General features: G+C 34.7%; 2 protein-coding genes and 1 pseudogene across 2 annotated transcripts in view; 1 reads left to right on the plus strand and 2 right to left on the minus strand.

Annotated features, from left to right (window-relative positions):
* LOC102600836 (importin subunit beta-3-like) overlaps positions 1 to 3,235 on the plus strand; it is a 4,696-nt gene extending 1,461 nt beyond the window's left edge. Inside the window, exons 2-9 of the mRNA XM_015311639.1 lie at positions 459 to 608; positions 782 to 979; positions 1,646 to 1,750; positions 1,848 to 1,913; positions 1,994 to 2,158; positions 2,479 to 2,535; positions 2,618 to 2,745; positions 2,989 to 3,235. Coding sequence (XP_015167125.1) covers positions 459 to 608; positions 782 to 979; positions 1,646 to 1,750; positions 1,848 to 1,913; positions 1,994 to 2,158; positions 2,479 to 2,535; positions 2,618 to 2,745; positions 2,989 to 3,235 — 1,116 coding nt within the window. The remainder of the gene's footprint in view (positions 1 to 458; positions 609 to 781; positions 980 to 1,645; positions 1,751 to 1,847; positions 1,914 to 1,993; positions 2,159 to 2,478; positions 2,536 to 2,617; positions 2,746 to 2,988) is intronic.
* A 4,228-nt stretch (positions 3,236 to 7,463) lies between these two features.
* Positions 7,464 to 16,510, minus strand: LOC102595130 (importin-5-like; annotated as a pseudogene).
* Positions 16,511 to 18,744: 2,234 nt separating this feature from the next.
* Positions 18,745 to 20,361, minus strand: LOC102601179 (probable E3 ubiquitin-protein ligase ARI8). Its single transcript, XM_006354162.1, has one exon. The coding sequence runs from the start codon at positions 20,359 to 20,361 to the stop codon at positions 18,745 to 18,747; it is 1,617 nt and encodes a 538-aa protein (XP_006354224.1).
* Positions 20,362 to 21,504: the final 1,143 nt, after the last annotated feature.

Genomic DNA, 21,504 nt, shown 5'->3' on the forward strand with positions numbered 1-21,504 from the left:
TGTTTTTGAAGAACAAAATCAAAAGAAGAAAAAGAAAAAAGAAGAAATTTTGCAAGTTCAAAAACAATGAAAAAAATTCAGCATCAACTATCAAAGCAAAAATTGAGGAGGAGCATTATTTTTCAATTGCAGTAACTAAAGCAAAGGAGGAGTGTTGAAGTTTGCTTTTAGTTACTGCAGTAACTTTTAGCAAAATAAGTTATTTAGTTTGAATAAATTTGAATTTTGAATTTTAGTTAGTTTGTTTATGTTGTTGAGATATTTTAGGTTGTTTAAATTTTAAATTATGCAGATTATGTGTTCTATATTGGCTATTTAAAGCCCCTCAATGCTTAATAAAATTATTGAAAGCTATTGAAAGTCATTTCAATCCATTGAGAGACATTTTCAATCTTTTTGTGCTGCCCCATTTTTAAAAAACACCAACAGAAACAGAGAACTACGCTTTTGGTGAGAAGTGTTTAGAACGGTTCTCGGCTGCATTAGGTGGAAAGACTATTGCTTCTATTGCCATGGAGCAGCTGGAGGCTTACTTTGACTCCCTGGAGTGGGAGAAGCGACATGCAGCTCTCAGGGAATTTTATCAGATAGCTGAAGGAAGCTGGAAGGTACAAAACCTGTCTCGTTTAGTGTATTTATCATATAGTTATGTTGCAATGATTGTGTAACATTTAAGAGGTGCTTCTTAGCTCATAGTTTACTCATTTGTTAAAACTTTCTCTCTACCTGTTTAATTTTCTTAGCCTATTAGCTTGAACTCATTGTTTTTATCTGTCCATAGGTGATGATAAAGTATTTGGAGAAAATAGTGTATGCGGTTTTGCATTCTTGCCAAGATCCTCATCCTCGAGTCAGATGGGCCGCTATGGTTACAATCGAACAGTTGTCGGACGACTTTCATTGGGAGTGGCAAGAAGAATACCATAACCAATTAGTTCCTGTAATAGTTGCAGCAATGGATGATTTTCCTCGGGTGCAGGTGAATAATGAACCCTTTATGGTTGTTGCAGACTTCCCAAAATACAGTACAGCTATAAATAAAAAAATAGATTATGATTAAAAATTAGACTTCTCTATCCTTTGTGGTTGTTGAGAAGTTTCTTGACTATAAAACCTACAGTTAATTGTGCTAGAAAAATACCCAAGGGTGTGACTTAGTGGTCAACGAAGTTGGTTGATAACTATGAGGTCTCAAGTTCAAATTTCAGCAGAGACAAAAACACTAGGTGATATCTTCCCATTATTCTAGCCTTGGTGGACAGAGTTACCTGGTATTTGTTGTTGGTGGAGGTGACAGGTATCTCGTGGAATTAGTGGTCTTCAGTAGCCACTTGTGCTTCAAGAATCTTTGTACAATTAGTAGCTTAATAGCCTTAACTTATGGAGCCTTCATAGCGCATTGCTTGAAATTTAAGCTTATGACTATATTATGGTCTACGTAAAGCTCTTGCCTTAAATGACTGTAATATATTAGACTAGAGAGAAAGCAACTGCAGAAAAATATGTCACGGGAGGTATCTGAAATGACCCTTAAATAGAGTTTGAAGAGTCCATGGTATAAAAATTAGGCGCAGATGTGTCAGTACTGCATCATTCAGTTCATGATACATACTAACTTGTTTTACTCTCTTTTGCCTTTTCATAGATAGCTGCAGCTTGTGCTCTTAGACAATTCTTCAATCCTGATATGCCAGAAACTTTGGTACCTTACTTGGATCAAATACTCAACAAACTGCTTGTACTTCTTCAGGTATGCATATATAGAGGCCACCGTGTTAAAAAGGTATTTTACTGCTAACAAGTTTTAGAGGATCTTTTCTTACTCATTTCTGTTATTTGAAATGCAGAATGATGATCAAATGGTTCAGAAAGCAGCAATAGAGGCATTGATCGATATAGCTGAGTTTTCTAATGTATTACCAACTTGAATTGTTTTTCCCACTCAAGTTCTATTTTTTGCTTATGTTATGGATAATGTATCATATTTCAACAGGAGCACTTCAAGAATTTCTATGATTTTGTAATGCCAGATTTGAAAAGTATCCTGGTAAATGCAAATGAGAAATCTAATCACAAGCTTCGAAGCATCGCCTCGCAGTGCATACGCAACGTTGGGTTGGCTGTAGGCAAAGAGAAATTCAGAGCTGACTTAGAGAAGGTTTCCTCCCAACTATGCCTGATACTTCTTTCTCATAAGCATACGATGTAAATTAAGTGATAACTTGAGTTGAAAAATATATGTTAATGAAGTGATAAAGTGTATGTAAGAAATGCATGTATTCATTGATTTGGTGAAAAATATACTTCCTGGACAGTTGGGAACAATGACTAATGACTGTGATATCTTTTCTCATACTAGTTTCTTTTTGGTCGCGTTCTGCCTCTTTTATGACGCTCTCTTTCTTTTCTAGGTGGTGTGAGCATATTCATTTCTCATTGTCGACTTATTTTAATAGTTTTTTTTGTCCGTTGTTAAAGGTTATGGAAGTGCTCAAGCCATTACAAGAGTCTGGTACTAATATTCACATTCTAAAGGTATGTGTTAATCCTTTTCATTTTACAGGAACACAACTTCTTTTTAGATTGGCATCTCAATGTTTTTTTCACTTCATCATAGGCATGCCACTCAATTTGTAAGTGCATCGGTAAGGAATTTCTTCCTTACATGAGTACTGTTATGCCACTTTTGGTTGAATATGCTCAGCTTGAGATAGATAAAGACTTGGATGATGAATGTGATGATAGGTAAGCTTTTTATCATTGACGTTTGTCTTTTTCCGTTAATTTTTAAATTCATTCGGATTTTCTTCATCTTAATTTGGTTTCTTACTTCATTTCTATACAATCTAGGGTAGAAAGCAGCTTGAATCAACAAAAGCCTACGTGACACGATGGTCTAAATAGATATTTGAGTGTTATCTTGCTCTCCGAATTTTCTAACCTGCAGTCCTGCACTGGCATCTCTCATTGGTTTGATATAAATGATAGCGAGTGTAATCCTCAACCGGTCCCTTTCACACTATCTGTAATTCTAACAGCTAATTCTGCTGCCACTTCCTACCCTGAATGTATTGTTGCTGCTGAAGTTTGCAACCCATTCATGATATTCCTTCATAAGCCGCAATCAAATTGCGGTGTGGTGTTCCTTCTCCTTCATCCCCAGCCTATTGTGTTATACTCTCGTCTATTACCTCCCTCCGTAGAGCCTGCATATCCACATCCATTTATCCAGTAATGCCTTGTTAAGCACTCTGAGATCCTTCACCCCATGCCCTCTCCACTACTTTGGTGAGGTGATAATCTCCCAGTTGACTACATGAAATTTTCCTAGCAGTCTTATCCGCTGCATTCCGTAGGATGTTCCTCTGTAGCCTCTCCAATTTCTCAGTCTCCCTAGACAGTGAGTGACATAAAGTACGCGGATATGCTTGACGATGTGCTCTTCTGATTAGCACTTCCTTGCCTCCTATCAGTAAGTACCTCTTTGGCCATTCAACTAGCCTCTTCATTCTCAATACTCTTTTGATAAGTACCTCTTAGACCCTTGCCACCATCCATCATTTCTGTGTTTAAATCTATAGCTCAAAGTGGCATGACATGTTTTCTACGTCTCAAAATTTGACCCACTGACATATATTGCTTTGACATCTGTCAGACCAGTGTTATCAAAGTGCAAAAAGGCTCTAAGGTCCTTAGGGGATTTTAGCGCAAACAAAGCATGAACTTTAAAGAAAAGAGGCGCAAATGGAGAAAAACTACAAATATGTATGTGTAGTCCAAGATTAATAATCATAAGCATGAATAACAAATATACAGTCAAAGAAATTGATATTTTTTTATGATAAAAGTGAAATGTCAATTATATAGTGTCACATCTTCAGGATTGCACTCATCGGTAAGGAAAAGTATGTATTAGAGCCTTACACACAACACTGAATCATCCATAAACCAAGGCGAATCATTCAACATGTTTTGTCACATCCTGTTGTCGTGCGCCTTTGACAACAGTGTGTCAATTAGTTTGCCACATCCTGTTGTTGAATTCTTTTCCAGATGTATATAATTTCTTTTGCTATACTAATCAGTACTAAGATTGGTGGGAGTATGTGGTTATTTGTTGCTTAAGTTTCACATTTTACAGTATACATGAAGTCAAGTTAGGAGATGGAAGGATACGCATCACAATAAAGGACCTCCTAGATGGGAAATCTACAGCCTGTAATGTCCTTGTTTTATTTGCTGAGACATTGCAGGAAGCCTGTACGTTTGCTTTATTCCACTCGATGTTAAGTGGATTCGATATTAACTAGTGATATTTATGTCTTAAATCATGTAACAGGCTGCTTCAATTTTAATTCCCCTTCTGAATTTCTCTATGGATTATTATGTCAGAGTTGAAGCTATTTATGGTAAAAATTACTCATGATTTCATATGGTTTTCTTTGTTTTTTCGTTAATTTATCTGATTCCTCATGAGATGTTATAATTTATGGTGGTTAAGCAATGTCATGCCTGTTGTGTTCTGCTAAACTTTCGGAAGAGAAAGGGATTGCTCAAGATGGAATCCAGTTAAACTTCAAGCAGTTGTCTGAAGAGATAATACTGGCTCTGGGGGAAGCTTTATATTCGGTTGCTTTCAACATATTACTATTTACGTTTTTTTGCTTCTAATGATTGAGCTGCATTTATCTGAATAAAGAGCAATAGTGACACTTCGATTGTTATCTCATGCAGGAGACTGAGACAGAAACATGTACAATTATTTTGAGTGAATTGAATAAATGCCTAAAGGTGTGTCATGCTAAGACGTTTCTTTACTTTGATCCGTGTCATCCTGTGATGGCGGTGTTCTTTTTTTGAGCTTATGAAATGTTTTCTGTAGATCACTGTTAAACCAACTTACGAAATGTTTCATGATTGCTGTCGAAGCAAGAAATAACACTAGTTATATGGTCCTTTTTTGTGTCTTCTTTCAGATATGTAGACCACTTCTCAATGAAGCTCACGTTCGTAGCATCACTGATTGGATAAAGCATGTCATTAGAGAAGGTTCACTTAGAAAAGGAGAACTCATAGACAGAAAAATCAGAAGACTTTGATGCAGAGGAAGCTGACTTGCTGACCTACGAAAAAGAGCCAGAAGAAGAAATTTTCAGCAATGTATGTTCAAGAGATGATTAATCATTTGTAAAATAACTGTATTCGTTCTGTAGCAGATCTTTTACATGAAGTTCAGACATAACGACACCATGTTGTCTTCATAAAACCTTTCACTTGGATTTTTCTCAAATCACAAACATTTTTCTTTATCAGGTTGTTGACATAACATTGATCGAAACATTCAAGGATGCTTTCTTGCCCTTCCATGAAGAGCTTTCATCAGATCTAATGCCTATGAGGGTGAGTTTCTGGTTAGATTTCAGCTCAAAATAGGTTGCTTTTCTCATAGTTCTTGTTTTTTCCTCTGCTCAAAGGGAAAGGATGAAACAACTGGAGAGAGAACACAACATATTCGTACATTCAATGCCTTCATGGAGCATTGTGATGAAGTAGCTCAAAAGTAGGTCTATCTTTTATGATATTTTTCTTAGATAATAAGGTCATGTTCTGATAGTTACTTTCTGCTGTAACTAGGTACCATAGTTTATATCTTCCTTTTCTCTTAGACGCAAGCAATGACGACAATCCAGATGTTAGACAGGTTTGAATATGATCTTTCAGATAAATTACATTTGCTATTTGATTCATTCAAACACCATTCATGTCATGCTCAGGCTGCATTTTGTGGACTTGGACTTTGTGCTCAATATGGTGGTAATGATTTCTAACCTTTTATTGGAGGTATGATTTGTTTCAACATGTAATTCAGACGAATATGTTTTTGTCATTTGATAAATTCCATGATTTCAGAGGCTCTTTCAAGGATCAATGTAGTCATTAAGCATTCCAAAGCTCTTGAACCTGACAACGTAACGGCATATGATAGTGCTGTTTCTGCACTTGGTTGCATATGTCAATTTCATCTGGAAGTTATTGACTCAGTGCAGGTATGTTTTTTTCCAAATACTTCTTCGATCTACCTCTACCTCTCCTCAGACCAGCGATAGCCAACCTTTCACACCTCCTCACTGGGGCATCTTTGCATCTCCTCTTCACATTCCCGAATCATCTCACTCTCCCTTCTCTCATCTTATCCACCGTGGAGGCCACCCCCACCAATGATCCACTTACATTTTACCGCTTGTTGATTTGCAACCTTTCCTAATCCTCTTTCCTTTTATTTACACCCTTTTAGAGCTATCGTGTTATGCATAAACATGTAGATTTTGATCCATTCCAAGATGAAATGATGCTACTCCAATCTTGTTAAACTTACACAATACTCTCATTCCATGTGTTTTTGTAGATTATTCCGGCTTGGCTAAATTGTCTTCCGATAAAAGATGACATGAACAAAGCCAAAGCAGTTCTAGACCAGCTCTGTTCAATGGTTGAAGGGTTCGATTAGTTTTCATCATCACCTCAACTATCAGTTGTTCCCTTTTCCTACCTAAATGATGGTAATAGGTATTAACTTCTAACTTACAGATCAGACAGAGAACTATTGGGTCCCAACTATCTGCACCTTCCAAAGGTTATTTCAGTTTTTACTGAGGTTAGTTCAAAATCACAACTAGTTGGTATATCAATGATTCCACGACAGTGATTTTAATATTTACTTTTTGTAAGAAAGACGATAGAAAACCAAGGCTTGTAGTCTAGTGGTATCGAGGTGTGAGTTTAATGCAGTAGATATCGCATTATATGTTAGTCAGTTGACAATTAGGTGTGGAAGTTGGTTGGTGGGGAGGGCGTGGAAGTGGTTCTTTCTCCATTTTTCTATATGGATGCTTCCTTCGACAGTAACTGAAAGCCTCTTATTATAATTAGGTTCTATGTGCTGGAGACGATGTTGTTACAGAAGAAACTGCAAATCGCATAATTCATCTGTTAAGGCATTTCAAGGAAACAATACCACCAGCCATCTTGGCATCAGCACGAGCGTTGTTATTGCCTCAGCAGGAGATGGAATTGGAATCCATTTTATCACCTGAACAGGAAGACGTTAAAATTTCAGCTCGTGCAATGAAACTAGTATATGGCCTCGTGACTTGTTGCAATCAAACATCGTGTTGGTCAAATGTATAAGGTTCAGGGTTGGTTATCACGTTTTTGCAAGTTTCATACTTAAACTATGTCTAGTTATTTTCAACCCCGAACTATTTAAAAACGTTGGCCTGACAAATGGCAAAGTGTTTGTTAACACTTACTTAGAGACGTATGGAGAATGAAATAACTCATCCACCTGGCTTTTATAACGTCTAAAAGTTTAGTTCAGGAGGAAAAAAAACACCGGATAATTTAAGTATGATAGTTTTGGGAGAGGGGTGGAGTGGAGTCTAGCCACCAACTCTTCTTCAAGCAAAACATGGCATCAAACATCACCATATATGTCAAACATACAAATCCCAACTATGGTTCACAAGCAATTTTCATCACTTACCACTTATACTGTGAATGTATAACCTGATCAATTGTGATGTTATTCTTGTGCTTTCACAATCTAACAATGCAAAATAACAACAAAACTGGATCAAAGCTTCGACACGAGTCGTCTCCTTGACAACACCTCAGATGCTCCTTTTCATTTTTAGTACACACACTTCAAAAGCAAGGCTACCTCCATTGCTCACGTACTTTTAACCCAAACCAATAGTAGACTGACACATGTCCTAACGCTCAAACGAACGATATATATGAGAAAGAATTTGAGAATCAAATATTTGATAATTCATGATTCATGAAGCTACAGGCTGAGAAGCTCCATTGCATTGGAGAAAACTTAAAATGACAAATTTAAGATGATAGAATTGATTTCAGTGCTGTTTGCTGCTGAGGTTGCAAAGAAGACCATATTGAAGTCAGTGATGCAGGTGGTAGTGTTTCCTGGAGCTGCTTCAACAGATTAATCATCCGGCTTCGTGTTTCTTCACTAGCAAGTTCCTCATCGGCACATAAAACCTACATATGAAGCAAATTTGGATTACAAAATGGTAGTGAGATGAATATTACTTTGATACAAGGCTATAATACTTTAAGACGACCATTGTAGCAAATCAATCAACTACTAGAGTGTGAGGCCAAAGATAATCCAGAGGTTGTCGAGAGAGACTCCCAGAAGGACTAAGATACAAGGGGATGTGGTCGAAACATCTTAGTCTTTTGGATCAGATGTACTGGATCCAGCACCAGAAATTGAGATAAAAATTGAAACTCTTTTTTTTTTGCTACAAAGCGCTGACCTGACCGAGAAGGTATAATAATAACTAACCTCAGCAAAAACTGAAACAATTTTTCGAAGGTACTGATTGTTGGGGCTTAATAGTTCTGCAGCTGAACTGCAAGCAGGAAAAATGAAACCTGGTTAAACATAAAGACTCTAGAGGCCACAAAAGCCGAGTGGATATATATAGGATTCATATAACACATGCCAACTAGTTTAAATTGAGCTGTAATCATTGTCGTCTAAAATAGCAGAGAATACTTATATAATATGATGTCCAGAACCAAGGGCAACTAACCAAATAGTAGTGGATCTTTGTTACATCCATCTAGTCAGGAAAAAAATTCAAAAAATTGCCATCATTATTTACTGAAAAGGATAAGTTAAAGCAAGCTGATTGAATACCTTTCAACCATCGAACAGAGTTGGTCGTGTATAGCCTGCGCTTCTATTAAGTCGACTTTTATAGGCAGGCAATTCAACCAAGCAGGGACAACCTGACAAAAGTCTTTAGAAATTAACATTGTTGAAATTATAACAAGGTACTGGAGAATGTTTAAATCTTCTACGAGCAAAGACCATATGTTTACTTTTTTAAAATAGGCCAAGCATAAGTCAGAACTGAAGCTAGTCTCACCTAAGGTAAAGTGAAGTTCTTATATAAGAAACTTATTCATAGAGCAATAAAATAAGTGATTGCTAGAACATAAGTTTACTTGTTTGGGTGTTGTAAAAGAGGCGGTAACACAAATTACTGACTACAAACTTTTGGGGCCACACAGAGACTAGAAATATAAATAAAATCAACAGTTCCAGAAGGTAAGCAGGCTTCAGAAACTTCTTCACTCTCACTTTTTGCTCTTCTTCTTCAATCATAAATCTTCCTTACAGACACACTAGAAAACTCCAAATCTTCTTTTATTTCTGATATTAGCAAATTCTGAGTTTTTACAAATGATTCAATGAAGTTTTAAGCATAAACCCATTATCTTACCAAAATCCGAGTATTCCACCCCAAGCATATCCTAAGTTAAAATATATAAAAATACCTATTAAAAATAAAAATAAAAGGTTCCCAAAAGAATATACCTGGGAAGAGTCAATACTGTCACGATGAAACTGGCATATCTTCCCCAGTGCCGTAACAGCATTATTGTACGCCATTACATTCTCAGTTTGAAGAGCATTATGATGCCCTACAGCTATACTGAGCTGCGATACAGCCTCTGAAATAAAGTTGTTCTTTATATCAGGTAAGCTAAAAGTTTTATTAACCCCTTGATCCCGTCAAAAAAGTAGGAAAAACTACTTAAAATATAACATTTCCAACACCATCAACTATATCATACCTCCAACAAAAGGTTTAAAAAAAGAACCACCATTTTCTGCACATATGGCAAGTCCATAAGCAGCTCCCTAAAATAACAATAACAATTTGAGAATCAAGCAGAAGATGTCAATTATCTGAAAAAGGTGACGCCTTTAACATAAGCAAACCTGTCGAACATCCGAGCTTTCATCATTACATGCTTCCAAAATAAAAGGAACATATGTGTCATAGTACCTAGTTTGAACAGGAAGGAGTAGTTATATCTAATACTGCACCATTCTAGTATCCAAACAAGACAAACCTATATAAACACCTACTTTAGAGCTGCTTCATGGCAATGCTCTGCAACATCATTAAAAATACAAATTGCTACCCTCCTTTCTTCAGCTGTTTTATCCTTGCCCTTAACAGACAAGCATGAAAGGAAAAAAAATTGGTTATATAACAAAATGAGAAAAGTGCATTAGATACTGAAGTCACGTTGAAAACAATGAGGAGGCACCTACCCACATAGGCATTAGATATGAAGACAACTCATCAAAGAAAGGTAAGAAGGCTGCCTTGAATGTTTCGATCAGCATGCGCAATATTTCACCAACCTAATCCAGAGATATATGGAGATTTGATAAGACAGAATTAGATTAAAATGCTAAGCATAAGAACAAAGATACTCGAAGTTATCGTTCGTTTGTGTACTTCAATCTTGTGTTCTAGTTCAAATTCTTCATTGTTAAAGTCAGATTCCTCAGCATCAGAGTCTTCAGCAGATTCCTCAGCATCAAAGTCTTCAGATTTTGTTCTTTCTGCTTGCTCTCGTTTTCGATTCAAACTATCAGTGAGGACCTTCTTTATCTCATCGACAATGCTCTGCACCTGACCTTCATCCAGGAGTGGGGCAGATATCTGGAAAAAGAAGAGAGATTCCTGGTATAAATGAACATCCACAAAGGAGTGCCAGCAAAATCATAGATGTTTAATGGTATATTGAGGCCCTTGACGTGCAAGACAGATAATCATCTATAGCTCTTTTATCATTCTGGACTCGACATTGACATTGTTCTCCTGATTCTTTAAGTCCTACCCATATAAGCTGTTCAGTGAATAGATAGCTAGATGCCTACCAAGTATGTATCCACGAGAATGTGAACCATAGATGCAGATATTCAAAGAACTAAATAACCTTGGTAAATAACAAACCTTCAAGCACTTGCTCACTTTTTGCAACGCACCCAGGCATAATTCTGTGTCAGTCTCCTGAATGAGATACCAATGAGAGTGATCAAGTTTACAGTCCATACCACAATTGTATAAAACCCCATACATATTGTACAATTGAACAAAGAACGATTAACACTAACTCCACCGATAATGTAAGTTGAAGTCAACCTTATGCAAAGCTTCCACCAAGGCTGGTATTATGTAGTCTGATAACTGCTTCACATATGTTTCATTTAGACCTTGAGCAATTCCTTTCTCAACAGCCACTTTAGCAGAACGTAACATCTTTGGCAAGGCTACAACCAAACAGAACATATGTCAGTAGTTCACAAAATTAGAGGAAAAGAAAAAAACACGAGGAGCTAGATTTATAAATCCCACTTGAAATTGCAGCTACCCAAAGTTCCTCATGGCAACGCAATTTCAATAGCGGAACTAATGCTTGCGTAGCCTGTTTCATGCAATGAAATCATTTGTTAAATCCAATTTAAATCAATAGCTTGTACGAAATACATGAAAGTATATTCATGCAAACCTGGTCAATCCATGGGTGGAAATCCTCTTTCAGATCATGAACATAGTCGCGCAACAGTTGACAAGCTATTGTCTTCTCCTCTATGACACTTGTTTTGATACCGCATCTTAAACTCCAAAGTGTTATAAACGGCATTCTGGAAGACAAAAATTAGATAAGATCCGGGAACCTCCACTAGACTAACCACTACACAATGGCCATAAAACTCAAAAAACATTAATAAAAAGGAACAGGTCATATATTTAGAATATAGTATCCTCAAGCCATTTTATGAGTGAAATTTTGGACAATAAGAAAGGATTTCCTTCCTAATCAAACTGTATCCAAAACTATCAATGCTTTGATCCAAGAGAAACTGATACAAATGGGACAACATTTTAGGTTTCATGATGACTGGTGGTTCATAACTTTTCACGAACTAAAGCAAATAACCACAGTGGTAACTGCACTAACCATGGGAAATAAGCATCTTAAAAATATATTCAGTGAAATAGAAAAACAATAGGACATTTTACATGATTATTTGTAATACCACAACATTACACGGTGATAGTCATTGCAAAACCTTACCTCTCATCATCATCTGATTCTGAATCCGCAAAATAAATGGTTACATCAAGCTTTAGTTGCACAGAATGAAGCAACGGAGGCATGACTACACTCATGTAAGGAAGGAAATCCTTTCCTAAGCACTCGCGAAATCTGGCCCATGCCTGCAATGAAATCAATGATGTAGTGAGAATCTCTCTCTCTATATATATGTGACATGTCTCTAAGACCATTATATATAGAGTTAGACGGAATATATTGAGCTTGATCTGACTTGCTTTACTTATCTTTTTGTGATTTCATAAATAAATTGACAATATTTTTAATGACCGCACAAAGCACTAACAACTTCACTAGTAACCTATAAATGAAGTCCCAAGTCCTTGAAATGATGCGCCCATACCTTTAGTATGTAAACAGTAGTAGGATCATCTGTCTCCATTTGTGACCCTTGTATAGACATAAGCACTTCCATAACCTTTAACAAAAATCAAGAGTAAGCACTATGCTTGAAAACTGAACCAGACGGAAGGAAATACATGGACTGAAGTAATCTTATCTACCTCGCTATGCGGCCATTAAGCTTTATGCATACGACCGCTTTTGGCATTGTTTCCATTCTATACGGCACAAAAAGATTGGCACCTCTTTAACTTGATAACTACATAATTCTACGTTCTCATTTTTCCACTGAAATACTTGTTGCAGGCCATACTGAACCCAAAACAAACTGTTCGATACAAGGTAGTTTTGACGTTTAGCTCATATTTAGTTATGTGTCAAAAAGTATCTTTTCTTTCTTAAGTTTCGTGGCCAGCCAGACGATGCCAAACAACTTAGGACATAACGAATACATCTTAAAAATCGGCAGGGGATACATTATCTCATACTAACCTGCTTAGCATCATCTCTGAAATTATCTTTCCCAACAGCCATCATGACAAAGCTTATGCATTCCATTACTTGGGCTCGAAGCATGCGATTAGATTCATCATTTGCATTTACCAAGATAGTTTTCAAAGATGGCATCACAAGATGGTAGTATTTTTGGAAGTGCTTCTGTTGGTATATAATTTATTAGCAATCATCATCAATATCAGAAACAAACATAATTGAGCCTGAACTATTGGAATTGTAGTACCTGGGATAAACCAGCCACAGAAGCCAAAGCAATTAATGCATTTTTTTGCACCATTACATTTACATTCTGCACTTCAAACAATAGCAAACAGCAGGAAAAAGTATCACAAATCTTGCATATTTCAGTAGTAATATTATGATATTATTCCCTCTTGTATGTCATACCTGCTGCACAAGTACACGCAGTTTGTTAACTATTCTATCTAAGTAGGGCAGCAAAATCTCTGGGCCGCAGTTTTTCTCAATAAAGTTGTGGACAGCTAATGCAGCATGTGCCTGCAGAAATACAAAATAATTAGATAAATGAATTCATTGACAATCGAATGAACAAACATACATCTGAACCAAAAAATCACTACTACATCCATTTTCACTATTAACCGCCGCCGCCCGCCATTATCAACTACCACTACCCACCACCTACAATTATCATCCCTGCCAATCATGTAAGTCATCTATCACCACCATTAGCCAACATTTACAATCACCACAACTAGCAAGCACTAGATATCTCCAATTACCGTCATCATTCACCACCACCATTACCAATATCGTCCACCAAAATAATTAGCTGCTACAAACAACTACCATGATCAACAACCACTGTTAATCACAAATGTCAAACACTAGCACCACTAGCTACTGCCCAGAACCACCACCACCACCCAACACAACTCCCAATTGGCACCCACAACCACCATCACTAGCTATCATCACCTCCAACTGTCATATAATTTCTTTAAAATATTTATCGATATTCACTATTTTTAAAACAAATTTTATATATTTAGATGTTGAGAAAAAACAAATAGTCTTAATTATTTAGTATACAGATAACATCTTAATATTCAAATGTGTTAAAATTCATATATTTAACTCTTAATGCACACCTTAATACTCAGATTCAAATGTCTTAATCTTAATGAAAACAAATAAGTGTTCGCCAATGAATTTTTGGAGTTTGTTCGCGCCCTAATCTTAGCATAGCATTTTCTCATGTATTGGAGCTAACACAACTTCTTTGAAACTTTTGCATCTTCTTGATGTCTTGTTAATGAAACTATTTACTTCATCAGAAAAGAATGTTTTGATAGGCATGACAGGCAACTAAATTTCAGGAAATAAATACTTCTGGAGCAAAACCATGTTACAATGATTAAACCTTTTGACCTCGTGTATTAGAGATTATTAATTAAACCTTTTGACCTCATGTATTAAGGATTATTTTATGCACTTTACTTCAAAATTTATTATCAGAAAACCACAGTGCCAAATACCACTAGAAGTCTAGAACACACCTGTTTTCCTGGATTTTGGAAATCATCCATAGCTGCTGCAAGCACTGGCAACAACCGGCTGTGGTAGTGTAGTTGAAAATATGGACCCAACTCAGTTGCCAATACGCCAATTGCATTAACGGAAGCCCATCTCTCTCGAGGATGACGATCTTGGAAAGAAATCACAACCATGTTGACCACTTGCTCCAAATCTTTAATCATTACCTATTACAGAAAACAAGACAAGGATCTTTTTACCAAATCAAATGCACTAAAAAAAGAGTATATGTCAAGAAACAAAAATCGTATAAACAAAGATTGTGACTATCACAAACTCATAGATGATCAATTCCATGAGTACATAACCAAGAGACAAGTTAATAAAAGAATAGTAATTAATCAAAAAACATATATATACCCTGGCTTCCATGGTGACAGAGGAGGAAAAGGTGGTTGGACAGTGAGTGTTGGTGGGGGGAAGTGGGGAAGGGATGGAGAAGAAGGGAGATCGGCCGCAACTCCAAGGTTTGTTCGTTAGTGCCTAGGGTTAAGGGATTGTTTAAAGTGTGATATAATCTTTACATGCCATTTATAATATGGGCAATTTTTGGTAGCATTTAAAAATATCACTCAATTTTGGTAACATTGGTGTTTCAACTGTATTTGCTGGTAATTAATTCAAAAACTTACCTGGTGTTGTGTCAAATCAATATATCAACATAAAGAGCAAATTAAAGAGTAAATAAAAGTGAGAATACATGTTAGATATAAAAGCTTATTTAAAAACATGTAGTGCAAACTCTATAGGCGTAATTTGATTTGTACCTTTGAGCAACCTTTTGCAATCTGAGCAAATGCAATGAGTGCGGCATGGTGCTTCTTCCACTCAGGGACAGCCATGTATGCAGTAAACTGCTCAGAGGTGATAGGAACAATAGTATTATCACCCAATGCATTAGACAATCTATCCAAACACTCCTGACCAACACCATAATTACTTGTTTACCCTGCAGCCTCATGCTCAACCTCAGCTCTGTGCCAAACAACTTCATCATCAATATCAAGCAACATCTTCAACAAAACACCAAACAACCTATTGATAAATTGTGGCAACTTCCTTATCATCCCTAGTGCTCTTTCCCTAGACTCAGCTAAAGTAATCACAAACTCAATTTTTAAATGTCTTGTCCCTTCTTCTAAACTATCCTATCCGCCTCAGCTATCTGCAACATTGCACCCAGTACATCCACTATCTGCTTCCTGAAGAAGCTCAGATCGGTCTCTGCTAATTCAATCAACAATTCCAATGCTTCAGGAGTCGTAGCCTCTTGACCATTGTTCAACGCCTCAGTCAACTTCTTCATCATCAATGTCAACAAGTCCTGAAACTTTTCCCGATCACTCAGGCTCAATAAACACCCAACAAAATTCACAACTCCACTCAATGCGCTATCCTAACATCCACGTTCGGGGAACAATTACTCAACGTTTTCAAGAACATCGAATGCAATACGTTAACAAACCAATTCAATATTTCACATACATACTCTGCTAATTGCGATAACATCAAGTAATACAATTCTCGTAACTTCACCAAATCATAAGTAACACATTCGAATATAAAGATTCACAATTCAGGTCAACCATTAAGCAGTATCACATAACTTCTTGGTAATAGATTTCGATTCTTCATGTTGGATACAAGTAAGGAAGCATACCTTTGATGCTTGCCTGAATTCCCTGAGTGAGTTTTGGATCAAACAAACGAATTGCCCTGAGTCAGGCATTTCCTCAGTAAGATGGTGGACATAGCTCGTAATTCAATCATGGGGTTCCATCTAATCTTATCAACGAAGCTATTCAGGAATGGTGGCACAGCTTATTAGGTGTTTAAGGTTTTTCAAGATTTTAATGATCAAAATAGTGACTTTTGGTCTTCTAAATTTGCCAAAAAGTTTCCATTTGTAGTATTCATCACGTATTTACTCAACTTATGTCAAATTTGATGATTATGGAAGATACCCTTTTGGTTTCGCCATTGTTGATTGTACAGGTTCACCGGAGATAAAAGCTCTTCGCCGGAGCCGTGAAGAAGACAAAGGGGATGTGGTCGGATAATTAGACAACTTAGTACTCGATCATTGAAATCACAGGTATAGTTTATTATAATTAACACTCGAAACTAACATTAATCATTAATTATGTGGGCTAATTTTGAATTTGTATAATTAGCCATGTTTTTATGATTCGCAACTAACAATTCTTCGTTTGAGTTGTATTTGTATATGATAGTTTGTATTTGTATATGACGATGATTTTCTTTGATTTTTCAGTTTTGTTCACCATATACATTCAATCTTTTTGTGTATAACTTTTTAAAGTTTGTATAAACGTATAATTTTCAGATTTTGTATAATATAATTTATATAATGTAATTTGTATAATTGTTTAAAGTTCATATGTTTATGTTTGTATCAATTAGTTATTTGAGTTTTATCATATTTGTATAATTCCAGACTTTATATTATTCAATTATACAAAAACACATAAATTATACAAACGTACTTTCGAATTATACAAACGAGATGCGAATATACAAATTATTGGCCTCTCTCACTCGCTTCTCCCATCCCTCTCCCAATCTCGCTCGCCTCTTTCCTCCCTCTCCCAATATTGCTCGTCAAATATACAAATACATATGTATAAAATACAATTATTTAACCGAATTCACCTCTCTCCCATATTTTGCCCTCTCTCGCTCGCTTCTCTCCTCCCTCTCCCAATCTTGCTCGCCACTCTCCTCCCTATAACATATAGCTACGAATCGTAATTAGCAAACTATAGTTATGGAGCGTAATTAAGCTATTTCTGAGTGACTATATGCGAAAGTTCCCTTTTTTATATATGTTTTAATTATTTTGAGTTGTCAATTATTGTGACTTATAGTTCTTTTTGCGTAGTTTACAAATATATAAATTTCATTTAAAAAAAATTGACGATTTCACACGCAAATTTCCAATTAAACATAAATTGTTTGACTCTCGAAAAATGAAAATACCACATAAATTGTGACAAATGGAGTAATTACACAATAGAATACTACAATGACAAAGGTAATTACATTAGTTAGATTAAAAAACTAATTATCAAAAAATAAAATATAAATGACATTAGTCTAGTAATTAAGATACATATTGTCTCATCGAAATATATTAATTAATAAATATATGTTTTTAATTAATATTTTTTAAAAAAAAAACTACAATTCCCCATTTTAATTTGTTTAACCTATTTTTTTTAAGTCCGTTTAAAAAAAGAATGATCCTTTTTTCTTTTTAACAACGGTATAATTCCAACTTTTCACCTAACACGTATAAAATTAAAAGATTAAAAGACATTTTACTACATTTGACATATCTTCAATTTAAGACCATAAGATTAAAAAAAAAAACTTTCTTAAATTTCATTTTGTAGGAACATTATGAACTGAATATTTGATAAAAAGATTAATATTTATAAATATAAAATAATGTCATGATACTACTTAAACATTTTAAAGAAAAAAGAATCTAATGAATACTTAAAATCACAAGTAAAGAAAATGAAAAATAAATAATATCAAAGAAAAGTATAAGAGAGATTCATAAAACACATTCTTCATAAATCGCAATTCTCAAATGCGATTTATATCTTAGCCCTTATGTCACGTGAATGCAATTTTCTATCTCTCTTATTTACTCACAAGTAAAAATATCGATATCTCCAGAAGTTTCACTATGATGTAAAATATTCTCTATCAAAAAAGATTATATTTTTAAGACTTGAATTCGAGATCTCAAACGAAGAACAGAAAATGCTTATTACTCATCCACCATAATCTTTAGTATGTAATTTGTTCTTGTAATTACTATTTCTACTACAATAACTTCGTTAAATATCTATTTTTCAAGGTTATTATATTGATTTATAAAATTGTATATACTTTATTAGCTTCAACGCACGCAAATAGTATCTTCTTAATTTTTAACAATTTGTACATATACAATACACAAGTGAGTCAATCTCCGTCCGGCCTAAAGAAATCTTTACACAAGGGAAGTTTAACGACAATAGCGTATATACAAAACTTACCTCTACCTTATGAGACAGAAAAGTTACTTCCGATAACTCTCAATTCAAGAAATTTCAATGAGACATAAATTTGACATAAAACATCAAAACTAAAAACAAATGAAAGTAAACAAAAGCAAACTCTAGGCACCACAACAAATTCAAATAAATCCAACTTCAACTTAATTAAAATCTATAATAATTCTCAATACAAAACCATAATTAAAAAAAAAAAGTTCAAAATTAATAAATTAAACCTGCTTCAATCTTCGATGCACATTTGACAAACTGTATGAATATCTTCATTCAAAAAAGTGCACCTATCACACATCCACATATTATTGCTAGTATTACTAGAACTCATTGGTTGTTCAATTTTTTTTGTTGAATTAGTCACATCTTGTAGTCCATTTTCTAATTCCATGACCAATTTTTCAAAATAATTTCCAGTAACTTTAGTCAGCCCAACAACTCTCGATCGAAAATTCGTGAATTCCTTATAAGATCTTTCATCAGTATAATCCATCTCATTACTTGACCCTAAATGTTCCATCAATTCTTTCTCCGCGCAATGATGAAGCCGCTCTAGACCTGCCTCTGCTTCCCCTTGTAAATATTCGAAAAATCTTGTTTTCGCCACCTCTTCTTTAGGTAAATAAAATCCATAAGCATATGTCCATTTCAAAACCCTCCTACATTCAACAATTTGTTCCCAAGCTTCAATAATAAATTCTAATTCTTTCTCAAGTATAGAATTATCATCACTTAATTTTTTCAACCCTTCATCTTTCATTCTTTTCAAATCATTTAAAGCCTTTTCTTTCGACTTTCCATTCGATAACCATCTCTCGTAATAATGTGTATACCTTTGAATATTCTTCTTCGCTTCTGTTACTTCTTTTTTCTCCTCGTATCGATTACATCGACTAGCACAAACACCCCATTTCTTAAAACATAACCAACAAAATTGATATCCACATCTACATGTCATATGCATACATCCCATATTTTTCTCAATTGATTTATCACACATTGGACATTTTTTAGTAAAAGCCATAATCCAATTTGTATTTGCGGATTCTTCTTGATTTATATCCTTCCACTTAGCTATCGTATCGCAATCAATCGGACGATGAGTCTCCTCTAAACAATTCCAACAAAAACCATTAGAACAATCACAAATCACACTATAATCATCGCTCCCTATCTCAAATTCAACGACACATTCACATCCAGGATAAGGACACCACTTAATCTTCTTGTTTTCCTCGATATAAGATCGAAATAAATAATCATAATACTTCAATTTATCTGTCTCCGATGCTAATTCAACAACCATACTTTCACCTACCATAGCTTCACACGATGGATCGGGACAACGTAAAGCAAGACATTTATTAGGACCACCATCATTAATCGATGCACTAATATAACCTTCCCAACATACCTTACAAAAAGGATGTTTATTACACGTAGCATAAACCACATCATCATATTCCTCAAAACATATACCACAATTCACAAAAGCATCATTACTTTTCGATTTTTTCGATACTGAAACATAGTTATTATTGTTGTCACATAAAAACATACCTATAGACTTACGAACTTCTTGTTCGTTAGCAAACCACTCTTCGTTAGCTCGATCAACCTTCCAATTATAACGACGTAGGAGTGCTAACGAAACGTCTCGTGGGACGGATAAGATCGTTGAAATTTTCGATATATCTTCTTTTATGAGTTGACGAATATCGAAATCCTTCAAAATTTTGTAATTTTTTTGTTTGTAAAAAACTGTATTGGATTCATCAATATTGGTGGAATCTTCCTCCTCTTCATCATCAGAATACATATCGTAAATTTCATGATCAGAATCCATAATTATTATTAGAAGAAGAAAATAAAATTGATGATGGAAGTATAGATTAAGAGAAAGAGATAAATATATATAATAAAACCCTAGCGCTTAAGAAGTAGAAACCCTAATAGAACTTGAATTCCAAAAAGGCTTTTTTTTTTTTTTTTTTTTTTATAATAATGTTTTGTTATGTTAAAAGGAAATAAAATATGAATTTAAAGCCCAATATAGTAAACCCAATGCGGAGCTACAATGTTCAGGTTTGATACAAATATTTCTTTTATTTTAATTTATGTGAATGATATGATATATTTGAATTTTAAAATCGACTTACTATGAATAAATAAAGAGAAAATTACACGATATTAATATGGAAGGAATTATACAATTTTATGTTACATATTCGAGTAAGGATATGATTAGTAAGTAAAATTAATTGTAATCTGATTTTAAAGTGCTAAATATTAAGACTTCTTACTTAGTTTTGGATATGGAAGTATTTAATAAATAACATGGGACTTTTCGAATTCGACTTGTATTTAGTCAAATCTTAATATGAGTATCGAAGACCGGACACTGAAAAATTAGAAACCAAAAAAACCTCAAACATTATTTTGAATAACAGCTTCCTACTTCTACTAGGTTTAGTTTTTTTTCTCTCGAGACCATAGAGGTTTACTTTAATTTAATTTGTCTATTTGCGGTTAATATATAGTTATATACATATTTTTGCAGTTTTTTTTTTCTAATTATTATTATTTCTTTCTATTAGTTTATTTTATCGTTGTCAAACAATTACATAAATTTACATAGAGAATGGACCCAAAGATGTGAATAATTCAAGAAAAAAAGGGAAGCAGAAACCTTAGAAGATTTATGATCCTGATTAAATTCGAATTCAGAAAAGTCTTATATTATGTGGGGGTAATCAGGTAACTCTATATTTAGGATTCGAATTGAGACATGTGATTAATAATGAAAGGAGTACTTATCACTCTATCACATTGGTCTATTTTTATCACTTTTTGTTTTTATAATCACTCTGAAAAATAAACAAGAATTAGTGATAAACAAGTTTTGTAGCTACTATTACTTTAATGACGGATTAGCGATAAATCATAAAAAAAAAAATTATTTTCTCTTCCTCTTTTAAAACTATTCAAT

The sequence above is a fragment of the Solanum tuberosum genome, unplaced genomic scaffold (genome assembly GCF_000226075.1).
Source record: "Solanum tuberosum cultivar DM 1-3 516 R44 unplaced genomic scaffold, SolTub_3.0 scf00172, whole genome shotgun sequence".
Classification (NCBI taxonomy): Eukaryota; Viridiplantae; Streptophyta; class Magnoliopsida; order Solanales; family Solanaceae; genus Solanum; species Solanum tuberosum.

What these genes read in the sequence shown, in the direction of transcription:
- LOC102601179 (XM_006354162.1), bottom strand. Translation starts at nt 20,361, where the DNA reads ATGGATTCTGATCATGAAATTTACGATATGTATTCTGATGATGAAGAG.